Below are 13959 nucleotides of genomic sequence, written 5' to 3'. Positions count from 1 at the left end.
ATTTATAATACTCTATATGTATGATTATTTAGTTTTGTAAAAAAACTATTTTTTTAGACATTGGTAGACTTAAGTCTTTCTCGCTCTAAGAATTTTTTTTCCAGTAGATGTTTATGTAGAGTTAAGTTATCTTGGTTCTCATTACGGACAAAATTTTTTGCTTAAAAAAAAGTCACATTTTAAACATTACTACAGTGCTGTGCAAAAGTCATTATAACAGTAATATTTTTAAGGTTTTTTTCTATTTTCTTGTAGGGTTACAAATAAAAACGACTGAAAACAATTGATTTGGATTATTTTTTTTATTGAAACTGTTCATACAATTTAAAATTACACAGTTTATTAATACTTTGTCTGCCCACCCCTTGATTTGATGGCAGACCCTTTGATTTGATCCTACGGGGCATAGAGCTAATCAAGTTCTAAACAGTAGCTGGTGAAATATCATTCCATATATTCTGTAAATGGGCCCAAAGTGCATTCTTATTGCTAGGGTTTGCTCCTTGCAAGTGTTTAAACATTATTTCCCACAGGTGCTCTATGGGGTTGAGGTCTGGACTCTGGGCTGACCAGTTCAGTACCCGTATATCATGATCCTCTAGATATGCAGTCACAAGCCTTGCTTTATGGCAAGGAGCATTGTCCTGTTGGAACAGGAACTCTTCTCCATTGCCAAAAAGCAAATTGGCTGATGGCAACATACAGTTCTCGAGGACCCTGACATACTGGTATTGATTCATGGTATCCTCACACCTGTACAACTGGCCAACCCCTGCCCAGGACATGCAACCCCAAACCATTATGGAACATCCCCAGAGCTTAACTGTTGGAACAATGCACTGTGGGATGAACCTTTCCCCGGCTTTCCTTCTTACATAAGCCCTTTTAGCCCCACAAAACATCTGGAATGAACTTTCATCGCTCCACAACACCCTTTTCCACTCCTCAACACCCCAGTCCTTATGTCGTCGCGCAAAATCCAATCGAGCTTTCTTGTGGGCAAGAGTCAAAAGAGGTTTCTTGGCCGCTACACAACCTTGTAGACCGGCCTTCAGGAGTCTCCTTCTGACTGTGCTTGTAGATATGTCCACTGCCGACTGTTTCCTGATGTCCGATGATGTCATTCGACGATTTTTCATACTCATACGAACTAACATCCGATCCTCTCTGACCGTGGTCTTCTTTGGCCGGCCGTCCCTGAGAAGATCGCGTACGGAGTTGGTTGCAGCATGCTTCCTCACAATTCCAAATACAGTCAGCTAGTGGATTTTCATTATTTGTGCCACCTTCCGATACGAATATCCCTCCTTAACCTTCGCCAACACCTCACATCTCTGTTCCATCGTCAACTTTCTATACGGAGTCATGTCTGAAAAATGTAAACAAAATTTTTAAATAATATAAAATAATAAAAAGAAATAATAAATATTAAAAGTGCAATAGTATAAATATAAAACACATAATAAATCATGTTATTACAATTGTTATTTCTACAGAATATGACAATTTTTAAATTTTATTGACCAAAAATTCCAATTTTGTTACATGATTTTAAAAAACAATTTTATGGGCTAAAAAAACAAAAATCTCATGCTTTCCACATAAATCCATAAGTAAAATACTATAAAACTGTATAAAATGTCATTAAATTACAATTACTAAACTAAACAATAGTTTAGAAATAAATTTTAACATACCTGCTAAATCGCCAAAAATTGAAAATTCACCGATCGCCACGAGAAATCCCGATAAAAATGGATAAATATTAATAAAATAACACAAAATATGTTTAAAAACAAAGTCAGCTGCTGAAGCAACCATTTAAATAAATAGTTATGAAGTATTCGCCAGATGGCAGGACCCTATGGCGTTTTAAATGCACTGTAAGCTTGTTTTCGACGCTGTTATAATGACTTTTGCACAGCACAGTATACTTACACAAAAAAAGTTAAAAATACTTTAACACAAAAAAGAGATGTTAGGATTTTCAATAATAACATCTTTAAAAGGGATTTCCCTAAAATATGTCTTGTATTCCTAAGGAACCCATTGAAGAATTGTTATAATATCTTGGTATTTCTGTCTACTTATGGGATTTTGCCTGCTCTCAATTGTGGAAGACTTTCCTTAATCTCTGCAGGCTTTCTTTTATTTCTTCTTATATCCACATCAGAGAAGGATTCTTTAATGAACAAAATTTTATAAAAGAGCTTTCCGTAGTCTCCTTTTTGTAATTACATCCATACCATTATTGATAAGGATGCTCACGTTCCGTCTTCCGATCTTTTTTTTTTTTGTATACAAATGGCCTCTTATTTTCGTAGAGGTAAGAAATAGAAAAAAAAATTTCTAAATACATGAGAAACACGTAACAGAATTATCTGCAACTTCTTACAAAATTGCATCAATCAATGCACTTGCAATGATTGATGCAATTTTGTAAGAAGTTGCGGATAATTCTGTTGCAAGATATTCATCTACTTAATAAATTTTTTTCTTCTTTCAATAACGTTGTGGGGCGCGTCTACTTCCATGTGCGTATGCCCTTGTAATAAAATCTTGTGATTAATTGTCTCTAGGGATAGATATTTACTCATGAAAATGAAATGTAACATAACCATTATGATTTTTCTATTTTGTCCGGGACAATTGTCTGTCCTGACGTTTATGTTCTCTATATTTGGCGTCACTGAATTTTTAAGAGGCTCATTTCCGTCTCTTTCTCCTTGAACTTTATCCCACATCATGCAAGTATTTTTTATAGTGCTGTCATATATAGAGTAGTTAAATGTCCAGAGTTTTCTCAAATAAAAACTCTGGCTAGTCGTCAAATATGGTGTGGGCAAATATTTTTGCAAGTCTGCCATTAAAACTATGGAAATTGGATTTTCAGCAGCCAATTTTTTGTCTTCACCCTTTAAATGATACATGTTGGTTGCCTCATCCAGGTGCAGTTTCTTCCTATACTCTATATTGCTCTTTTCTTCCTCTGAATGTGATCCTTTGAGTTCATTAAATAAATTATCTGGAGAACTGATGAAAGGAAAGATTAAAATACTCATTAAAAATTTTGCGATAGAGCTACTTTTCCCTATCGCAGTTTGGTTTGAGGTACACTCTTCAACATACAGATCGCACATCTTCTTTATGTTTAATTCACTGCCAAGATATTTCTTTGCAGTACGCTCGCTGCTGTAATCACTCGCGTATGCTGGGAACTTCTCAATATGCGTTTTAATGCAGTTGACTGTGCTAGCAAGGGTTTCATTTTTGGAGAGTGATTTCCCCCTTGATCTGCTTTTGTCAAGCCAGAAGACTGATTTGTATCTTTTAAAGATTTGACATATGACTCGCAAATACAAAATGTGTTTAAATAAGAGGTCTTACATAGTCTAACTTCAATTCCATTGTTGCTTATTTTATAACGAATTGTTTTGCTTCTATTTTTGCTACTGTCTATTACTATTGATCGCTTCACAGATTCAATTGTTAGACAAGAAGAAATATACTAATTTTTCTGATCCCGCGATGCATTACCAACCCAAAAATCCCGTTTTGCATTTCTGTGCTAAAATGCATGTTGCATTTGTAACAACAATTGTCCTTACAAGGCTTCTTTAGTTCCCTGGACTTCATGGTTTTCCCTGTTGAGGAAACGTATTGCTTTCCACTGACTCGCTTCAGTTTCCTAACATTTTTCTTCCATGCATGTATGTTTCTCTTCCTCTTTCTGCTCTTAACCACTGATGGGGGTCGGTCTTCACTCTTATTTTCAGTACTCGAGTAAGGAATTGGAGAATCGTTAATGTTAATATTTGGGATAATATTCTTCTGACCGACACCAGACAATGAAGATATACTTCCAGTAATGATCTCGAACAGTTTAGCATATACTCAGAAACCAAATCTTCAAGCTCCTAATCAGCGATGTACCTAACGTCTATAACAAAATCAAAGTTTTTATAATTAGATTGATGCTTTACATAAAGAAAGCATTCAATATCGTTTGAACAATGATGCATACCTTTCATTTTATGCAATGGAACCTCATGTCGTTTAGTTTAATTTACAATTTTTATTTAAAATTCCTGTGTTGGAAATACATTAATTTTGTAAAATAAAATAAAATTTGATGGAGGCAAATATTTCAGAATTTGTGGGAGATAAAAGCTTAAAGTTGCGTGTATGTATTTTGGGGTCATCATTTGGTTTTTTAAAAGGTTTATAGGTGCTATCGTTTTAATTTAAGGTGACAAGGAAGTTTATTGAATCAAAGTTTGTTTTTTATCAATTTGAAAAACAATATTTTAAAATAATTTAATCTTGGCTGTTGCAGCTTCCCCGTATAATTAAGCCATCGCCACAATTCTACATCTTTTTTTGCAAATATTTCAGATTTTTTCAGATAGCAATTCAGTCACCAGTAAAAAAGTCTTTTTGTTTGCTGACAAAACAACCAACTTATACAAAATGACTGACAAATATTATAATAAATTATTGGTCAAAAAAGTTGCAATAGCATATAAAAGAGCTTCAAATGACTTGAAAAATTTAATTTATTCAGAAGCCAAACACATTGCGTTTCAATGTAAGTAACCATGTAAAATGCATAGCAAAAGCACCGACATTTATCACTTTAAAAGATCACTAAGAAAATTTTTTTAACAAAATTGACCTGTCATCTCATAAATACGCCTAAAAATGAAATCGAACAAACCAGCAAAAAATATTTGAAACAGTGGCGGCATAATGCTTAGAGTCATGGGGGGGGGGGGCAGGGAAATAAGTAGGGGGAAATAAGTGGGGTAATATATGCCCACCGTTCCCCTCCCTTTACAATAAATAATATTATTGCCATGGTTTGATTTTTTCAAAATGTATTTGCACTTGACATATTAAAGAAGGCAAGCATTAACAAAGATATTTACTTTCCTGTTAGTTTATAAAAATATCCAGTGAATACAGAACGTTCGTTGGACCTTTTAAGGGCATTGTACGGACTTGTGACGTCTATAAGACGTTGTATAGACTTCCAGCGGACGTTTGCCCACAATACTTATTGAGTATGAGCTCAATTTCAAGCTATATTATAAAACAGCAAAGTTGTTTTCTGAGAATCAATTAATGGCAGATTTAACTAAAAAAGTTTTTAAATATTTTTGGCAAACTTCCTATCCTTTTGGCAAAATTCCTATCTGTTCTAAACATAAAGGCTAAAACTTAGTATAAGTTGATATATATATATATATATATATATATATATATATATATATATATATATATATATATATATATATATATATATATATATATATATATATATATATATATATTATACTCCGAGTAAACACAGAAGAGAAGCGCAGGTTTCTTCTCTTTTAGGTCCAAATGCACATTTGCATGGATCTTTTTGTACTTAAATAAATCCATTGTTAGACAGCAAAAATAAATGCAGTGTAATAAAATGGTATAATGATATTCAAAACAAAAATAGCTACTCCTTTATTGAATTTCCTATACACGAATTCTACCCATATGTTATAACTTGCGATGATCACCTTATATCATAAGGAATAATCACTTAAAAAAAAAATACCTTTCTTATTTTAGATTAACCTAAATTATTCCAGCCAAAATAATAAACTGGCCAAGGGAATATTTTAATTTAAGGTTCCTTAAAACATAAAAAAAGAAATTTTGATCCTTTATTTATGTTTTATAAATATTATGTTTTAAAAAACGATATAAAAAAAGAGAGAAAACATTGAAAACATCGCAATGTCATTAATTACTTCAAGCAAATGCCTCTATGTTAATATATCACCTATAAATTTAAATTTCATCAGCCACTTTTTATCTTAAACAGGTACAAATTAAATAAATACGCAAATTACTTACAAAAAAATTTACTGGAGTGTTAGCTAGAAGTATTCCACCAACTTATTTTTCTCTCAAAAGTAATTTGTCTAATTTTGAGATCAAATGCAGTTGATCTGGAGCAAACTTCTGCCAAGTTGTGATTTGCTATAAACAATTTACTTATTAGAAAATGTTTTCATTATAAATTTTGATCAGCCGTGATTTTAATGTTGAAATGTTAAAAAACATATAAAAGGTCAAATATATAAAAAGAGCTGTTTGTTAAAAAAAAATTCCTGTGAGCACGCAAACGTTGGAATAACGTTAAATAAAACGATATAAATCTAGCATCGGATAGACATCATGTGTCCACTGAGGAAATTGGATATTCTGCGGTGGATAGTGTGCATTAAAATATTGCAAAAACAACTGACACTATATTTAAGTAATAAATATGTAATAATAATTAAAATCAAAACAACCGATGGCTCATTAAACTTACTTCATACTTAATAAATGATAACTTCGTCAAATATGTTTCAATTTGAATAAAACTTTCATATACCACACAAAGGGTAGCAGGAAAAAATTCTCCTGGATTTTTTATGAGCGCATTAAATAAACGATATATCAATCAAGTAGTTGTTTATAATAAATATATTTTACACATACATAGTATGTTACAAAGAAAACGTTAAGCCTTCAATTTGTCATAAATCAACAGACAAATAGGTAGAATATGCAAGGAGTGTACATTTATTGCCTGACAAATGAATAAAAAATACAAGGAGTGTACATACATTGACTGACAAATTAATACTGATGGTTTTGGTTAGGGAAGGAAATCTATCAGTTTAAAAAAAATATTAAAAAGAACATTTTTCTAGGGGAATTTTTTCCAGTGAGATTTAAGTTTAGATTCTAAACTAAAAATTTATACTTTATGTAACCATTACAAACCTGAAGTTAAAACGCAGTACTCAATAAAAACAATCAATAACTAATATAAAACACAATATAAAAAGGTTTGATGCAATTCCGATTAAGAAAGCTGAGTTTTTGGTAGTTTTGGAAAAAGAAGTTGTATTCTGGGTTACATTCTGGGTATTTTCGAAAATAGAAGTTATTGATATTGTGGTATTTCCCGATGTAGTGTTCTTGTTAAAAAAAATAGAGTTAGGGTAATTGAGAACACTTGTATACACTTTTCTTCCGTTTATGGGCTGAGTCGGTCGGTCAGTGTTTGTTAAATTCTCCAACCAAACAGTATTGCTTGTGTTATGTAAGCGACCTTTCAACAATCGAAAAGAAAGAAGCTGTAAGATATAAACAAAAATTTTATATAATATTGGTTCAACTACATAACTAATTACCTGAATTAAAAAAAAACAAAATAGAAAAAAAAAAATTAAAATTAAATTATTTAAAATCAAAAATAAATATTGTAGAGACAATTCATAAATACTCTGAAAAGCAGTAAAATGTATCTGCAATGATCATTTTACAAATTTTGCCCAGCTTATTAACAATATAGCTTTAAAAGTTATTTAAAAACCTGGATTCAATAATTAAGCACATTACACCTGATAGATGTGTTATGAACACACTCTAAAACTAAAATCTGTGACTCATGCAAATTGTTGGAGGACCATTAGTTTAAAAAAATTTGGGGAACGTTCTATATGTATTTCATATAAATTTGTCTAAAATTTGAAAAACAATTATACTTCCTTACTAATTATCTAATTATTTTCTTAAGGTTTTAAAATTCTTCATAGGGAAGAGCAAAACAGATCAACAATACTTTAATGTTCAGCCTTAATTGAACAAACTGAACGAATCAATACAATTACAGGATCATTGGAAAGTCCAGAAAAGACATCCTAGTTGAATACAGAGCCATTTTTAAAGGGATCACTCTTTATAACCACTCTGCAGGGATTAAGGTTTAAGCCAATATAAAAAAAAGAAGAATCAAGTCTGTCATTTTATCAAAAGGTGATTATTTTGTACAAAATAGTTTTTTAACACTCCTCCAAGCTAGATTTATTTGAAAACAAATAATTTTCACCATAATCTTGACCTTTTCATTTTTCACATCTTTTAATTTGTCTCGACGTTTCGCGCGCCCCGCAGTGGGCCAGGTGGTAGACACAAATAAAAAAAATATATATATTCTCAAAATTTATACTATTATATATCATTTTGTAGTTAAACATTCAGCTTTTCTAAAATGTATAAGTTTTTGTATAATTATCATGACATATGCTTCTGGGCTGTTGGATAAAAAATCTTTTTTTTTTAGATAAAAATTTATTTTAATTTTTTTTTAGCTTGATAATGTTTTTTGTGTTACTAATAAGCATAAAATATTCATTAGTTTTAAAACCTCCCTTTTTATTTCATAACTTAATTAAATCATGTATTATCTTTCAAATAAGTTATTGCAACACGTTTTTGCACGTAAGTTATGTCAAATAAAATGATTTTAAATGACGGCGTATTTTAAGTACTTTTTTCAGTTAAAATTTCCCTTATATAACAGAGTACTTTTGCGGTTCAAGGTGGTCCAGTAATTTGAGACTTGAAATACATTGTTCAATATTTATATATCAAAATAAATTTGGTATATAATCCGTGAATGTCAGCGCGGTCTCTAATAATGGTTTTTACAAGATAAATTATATCTAATTTTATGTGGCGAAAACAATATAGGTATTTTATTCTTAATTGTTATATAATAATTGGGTCTCAGTAAGATTAGTGTTACAAACTTGTTTCAATATTAATTGGGTCTTAGTGAAATTAGTGTTACAAACTTGTTTTAATATCAATACATCTTCAAATAACTATTTATAAGATTTTGTAAATGTAATTCATGTTTTTATATAGTTAAAACATGAAAAATATTGATATTTATTCATATAAAATACAAGAAAACTTGAAGTTAGCTGATCCTAATATTTTGGATGCAGTTGTAAATGGCGTGAGCTTAACTGCTACAAATAATTTTCTAATTTCGAAAAGCATCTTTGACAAAGGTGACATATGTAAAAGCTCTAACATATGTTTTGACGAAAATAACAAACAATGGCTATAAAATTAACCGATATCGGTTCAATTTGTAATTGATAATAAGATTATTCTTCTTACTGCTTCACTGATAAAGATAACTCTGCCCTTGTTCTACTTTAGCACCGGAAGACCCCATATGAATTTTAATACTTTAAATAGTAAAACAAAGAAAAGAAGATTGGCGCCATTAAATGTATCTTTTTCATCTTCAGAACATTGTTTACATCATTTTGTAGTTTGCGCCAAAATGGTTAAGAAAAATAAGCTAAAGCTGTTATACAATAATCAGAATATTTGAGTTTTGGTTTCAAAAATAGTTTAAAACCAAAACTTTTATATTATTATATTTGCAAAAAGGTTTCAGCTTTAGGTTCTTTTTATATGAATTATGCAGTAGTTTAATGAAATATAGAAAAGAGCCCTAGAGTGTTAACTTTTCAGGTGCATAAAGTAACTTCTAATCAGACTGCCGCATTAACATTTGTCTAGCTTATAACTTTGATGTTTTAAGAAACTTTAGCTGACAAGTATGCAAAACGGTTTGTTGCCCGGCATTTCAGGTGTCACTATCAAAAAAATAAAAAATTCATAGAACCACTAGATTTGCGGTATAAAAGAACTCCTTGTGGTTATTATGGGAGAAATCCGATAGTGTTATTACATTTGCTCAGATTATATTTATTATGGTTAATAAAATATGTGGTTGTTAAACAGTTTAGATATCAATAGCAACCCAAAAATAAAACTAATGTCACCATTAAAACCGCAATCCTCAAATTAGTTAACAGTGCAAAAATGGTCCCTAAATTATTTTTATTTAACGAGTTATTAGTTTTGTCCAATTAAAATGAATTCTGAACCACTCTGCACCCAAAATTTAGTATTTTTGATAGTCTGTAAACAACACTTATTTTTCCTGTATTTAACAGGAAAAATAAGTGTTGTTTACAGACTATCAAAAATACTAAATTTTTTTTTATTCAAGATACTAAAACTCGCCTTTTTGTTATAACACTCTAAATCCTTGTGATTACACTTTAAAAAGATTTTTTTTTTTTTAGTAAAAAAGTGCTACCATTTCCTCGTTAATTCTTAACTCTATGGTTGCTAAACTAAATAAATTTCAATTACATTTTGCTGGTTAAAAAAGCAAACATTATATCAATCTTTTAAAAATTACTATTGACAATGATTTTGTGTTTGAGGAACAAATCAAATATTTATGCAGTAAAACTAAAAGTAAATGTTTTGCTATTTCATACACAAAAATATTTTTGTATGAAAAAAGACTAACGCAATAAAACTACTTTGTTGTTCAACGCTTTATGTCTAAATTTTCTTATTGTCCCCTAATTCCGATGTTTTCTGCAAAAAATATCTATGACAACATCATAGATAAAATTTAGAAAAAAAGCTCTTAATGAAGTCCACAAATGGATTGGTATGAAAATTTTGAGATTTTGATTGCAATAAAAGTTTTAAAATCGTTGTTTAAACCCAAAAAATATGAAGTGTTTATTGATGGTGAAAAATCTTCCATATAACCTTCGTTGTACCATATATATTGATTTTTCTTCCGAAAGACCCCAAATAAAAGAATAAATGCTTTTGTATTTAAACTTTTTATTATTATTTTATTTTGGTTTTTGTATCTTATGTTGACTTTTATATTAGATAAATGAGCACCTTGAAACTAATAAAAAGTTCCATGCATTTAAACATTTAAATACATCATTGTATGGAGAGCTTTATTTACTGTTCATTTATGTTTGGTTGGATGAAAAATCTCAAATAAATTAAAGATAGATATTTACATGTAAATGTTACATGTAAATCATTTACATGTAAATATCTATCTAACTTTAATTTATTTGAGATTTTTGATCCAACCAAACATAAATGAACAGTAAATAAAGCTCTCCATACAATGGAAAAATTCTGCACTCAATAAAACTTTCAATTAAAATTAAGTTTTCCATTTAATTAAAGCTACATTTTATTTTGTTTTGATTATACTGATTGGTTTAATTCATTTTTGTAACTATTTTGCATTGAGTTTCAGTTACCCTTACCACTATATATATATATATGTATACATATATATATATATATATATATATATATATATATATATATATATATATATATATATATATATATATATATATATATATATATATATATATATATATATATATATATATATATATCAGAGCCGTGGCTAGGCTCCCCCACACCCCCCAACTGGGGGGGGCCCAGCATTTTTAGGGGCCTTTTTTGTTATTTGAAATTATTTTTTTTTTGTGTTTTTTATAATAAGAATATTTAAATATATATATATATAGTTACTGTTACTATTAATAAAAAAACATGGCCTTTTAAACACGATATTACCAAAATTAAGCGAGCGTGAAAAAAGCAATAATATTTTTCATGTAGAAAAAAAAGAAAAAAATGTTTAACTCCCGAGGTCCGAATTTTATGAAAAACGCGAGCTTTATAAAAATCTGTCAAACCGTTAAAGAGAAACCATTAAGCACTGCTTAATGGTTTCTCTTTAACGGTTTGACAGTTCTTTTTCCTCAATTTTGGTAAAGCAGGCATTGCAAATCAAGCTACCATAGACGAGAAACAACAAAAGTTGCTTCATAAAGAGCGGATATTTTGGAGGGCTGTGTTAGAAAGGATACTAGACATTACCTTATTTCTTTCTGCAAGAAATCTTGCATTCCGTGGTTCAGACACAGCCATTGGTTCAAAGAGCAATGAAAACTTTCTTGGGGTGTTTGAATTACTGGCTAAGTATGATATCGTTCTCAATGAGCTTATGCAAAGAATTCAGGACAAAGAAGCCAAAGAGCACTACTTGAGCAATGACACACAGAACGAGTTGATTAGACTTTTAGCCAGGGAGATTGAATCCAAAAACCTTTCTATGGTAAAAAAGGCAAAACACTATTCTATTATTTTAGATTGTACGCCAGACGTTTCGCACAAAGAACAAATGAGCATTATTCTGCGATCAGTAACATGTACTCCTGGAGTAGGTATCGACATTTTCGAAAATTTCTTTGGATATCTCACAGTAAATGATACCACTGGAAAAGGGCTTTTCAATGCATTTTTAAATCAGGCAAAAAATTGGGATCTAAATATTTTAGACTGCCGAGGTCAATCTTACGATAATGGTGCTAATATGAAAGGAAAAGTAAAAGGTGTTCAAGCAAGGTTTCTGGAAATGAATCCTAAGGCCTTATATGTTCCATGTGCTAACCATTCACTCAATCTTGTTATTGTTGATGGTGCACTATCATCCATCAGTGCAATTTCTTTTTTTGGTGTTCTTTCAAGGTTATACACGCTCTTTTCATCGTCTCCTCCTCGATGGGAAATTTTAAATCATGCGTGGCAATTTCAGTCAAGCCACAATCAGATACCAGATGGGAAAGTAGAACAAACTGTGTTAAACCACTTCGCTTCTATTTTAAAGAAATCTTAGAGGCACTTGAAAAATTGGAAGAACATGCCTTAGAAAAAAGAGATGAGGCAACTTCCACAGAAGTATGATCGCTGACAGAATATAATAGAACATGGCCTTTCTTATTATCAATCAATATTTGGTATGACGTTTTATTTCAAATTAACGAATCAAGTAAGCTGCTTCAGTCTTCTGCAACCTCTCTCGACATATTAGCTAGTGAAATAAATGCAACAAAAGCGTTTTTTTTATGAGTATTGCGAAAATGGATTTTCTGACGCACGTGTTAAGGCATCAGAAATCGCAGAAGTATTGGGCATTGAAAAGGTTTTTTCGATGGTGCGTTCACGAAAAAAAAAATCGATTTATTCATACGAGTGTGCTGATCACACTTGGCAACCTGAACATCAGTATAAAGCAGATTTCTTTTTGCCACTAATTGATATGTCAATTGCATCAGTAAAAGAGCGTTTTGAACAGATCAGCATTGTCACAAAGCTTTATGACTTTCTTTACCGATCTGAGAGTCTTATCAAAGCTTGTAATGAAAATTCTCTGTCTGCTTATTGCAAAAATTTGCAAATAAAGCTTGCTGATATAGATTCTGAGGATTTAGAATCGGAGTTAAAATGTTTTGTCATAGTTATAAAGGAGGAAAAAAATGCTCTCCTAAAATCTGCATATGACTTCCTAAACTACATCTACAAAGAAGAGCTGCAAGAAACTTATCCCAATCTAGTTATTGCGTTACGAACCATTCTTACTTTACCAGTTACTGTTGCAAGTGCAGAACGTAGCTTCAGCAAGTTAAAACTAGTTAAAACATTTCATAGGTTAGTATAAATAATCTTGCTTCATTATACATAAATACGTGTAGCTTTATTTCTTTGTATTTTTAAATAGGTCAACAATGGTTGATGAACGTTTGTCTTCCTTAGCAATGCTGTCTATTGAGAACGAGGTTGCAAGAACATTAAGTTATGAAGGCATAATAAATGAGTTTGCTAGCATGAAAACACGTCGCAAATCCTTTTTTTGATGGTTTGCGACATTCTTCTATTATCTGCGTAATGCATTTACTGTATTTACACTAGTAACTCTATATCAATTTAACAATTATAAAATATATCTAATTGAGTTTAAGCGTTAATTTGATTGCATTTAGTCTCATGAACGGCGACGTTAAAATATGTCAGGTACCCAGCTGTTTTGAAGTAATCTGTAAAGTTTATCCACTTCTTTAGAAAAAAAAAATTAGGGCCGTAATGGCTAGTTTTGGGGGGGGCCCCAAATCCACAAGCCACGGCACTGATATATATATATATATATATATATATATATATATATATATATATATATATATATATATATTTATATATATATATATATATATATATATGTATATATATATATATATATATATATATATTTATATATATATATATATATATATATATATATATATGTATATATATATATATATATATATATATATATATATATATATATATATATATATATATATATATAAATATATGTATACATAT

At 30.3% G+C, this 13959-nt stretch overlaps 1 protein-coding gene across 1 annotated transcript in view; it reads right to left on the bottom strand.

The window, feature by feature from the left end:
• Positions 1 to 6742: 6742 nt before the first annotated feature.
• Positions 6743 to 13959, bottom strand: part of LOC136091466 (uncharacterized) — a 32694-nt gene continuing 25477 nt past the window's right edge. The window contains exon 5 of the mRNA XM_065819076.1: positions 6743 to 7175. Coding sequence (XP_065675148.1) covers positions 6840 to 7175 — 336 coding nt within the window. The 3' untranslated portion in view covers positions 6743 to 6839. The remainder of the gene's footprint in view (positions 7176 to 13959) is intronic.

The sequence above is a fragment of the Hydra vulgaris genome, chromosome 15 (genome assembly GCF_038396675.1).
Source record: "Hydra vulgaris chromosome 15, alternate assembly HydraT2T_AEP".
Taxonomy (NCBI): domain Eukaryota; kingdom Metazoa; phylum Cnidaria; class Hydrozoa; order Anthoathecata; family Hydridae; genus Hydra; species Hydra vulgaris.
The sequence above is the reverse complement of the archived record's forward strand: the minus strand, read 5'-3'. Positions and strand labels throughout refer to the sequence as shown.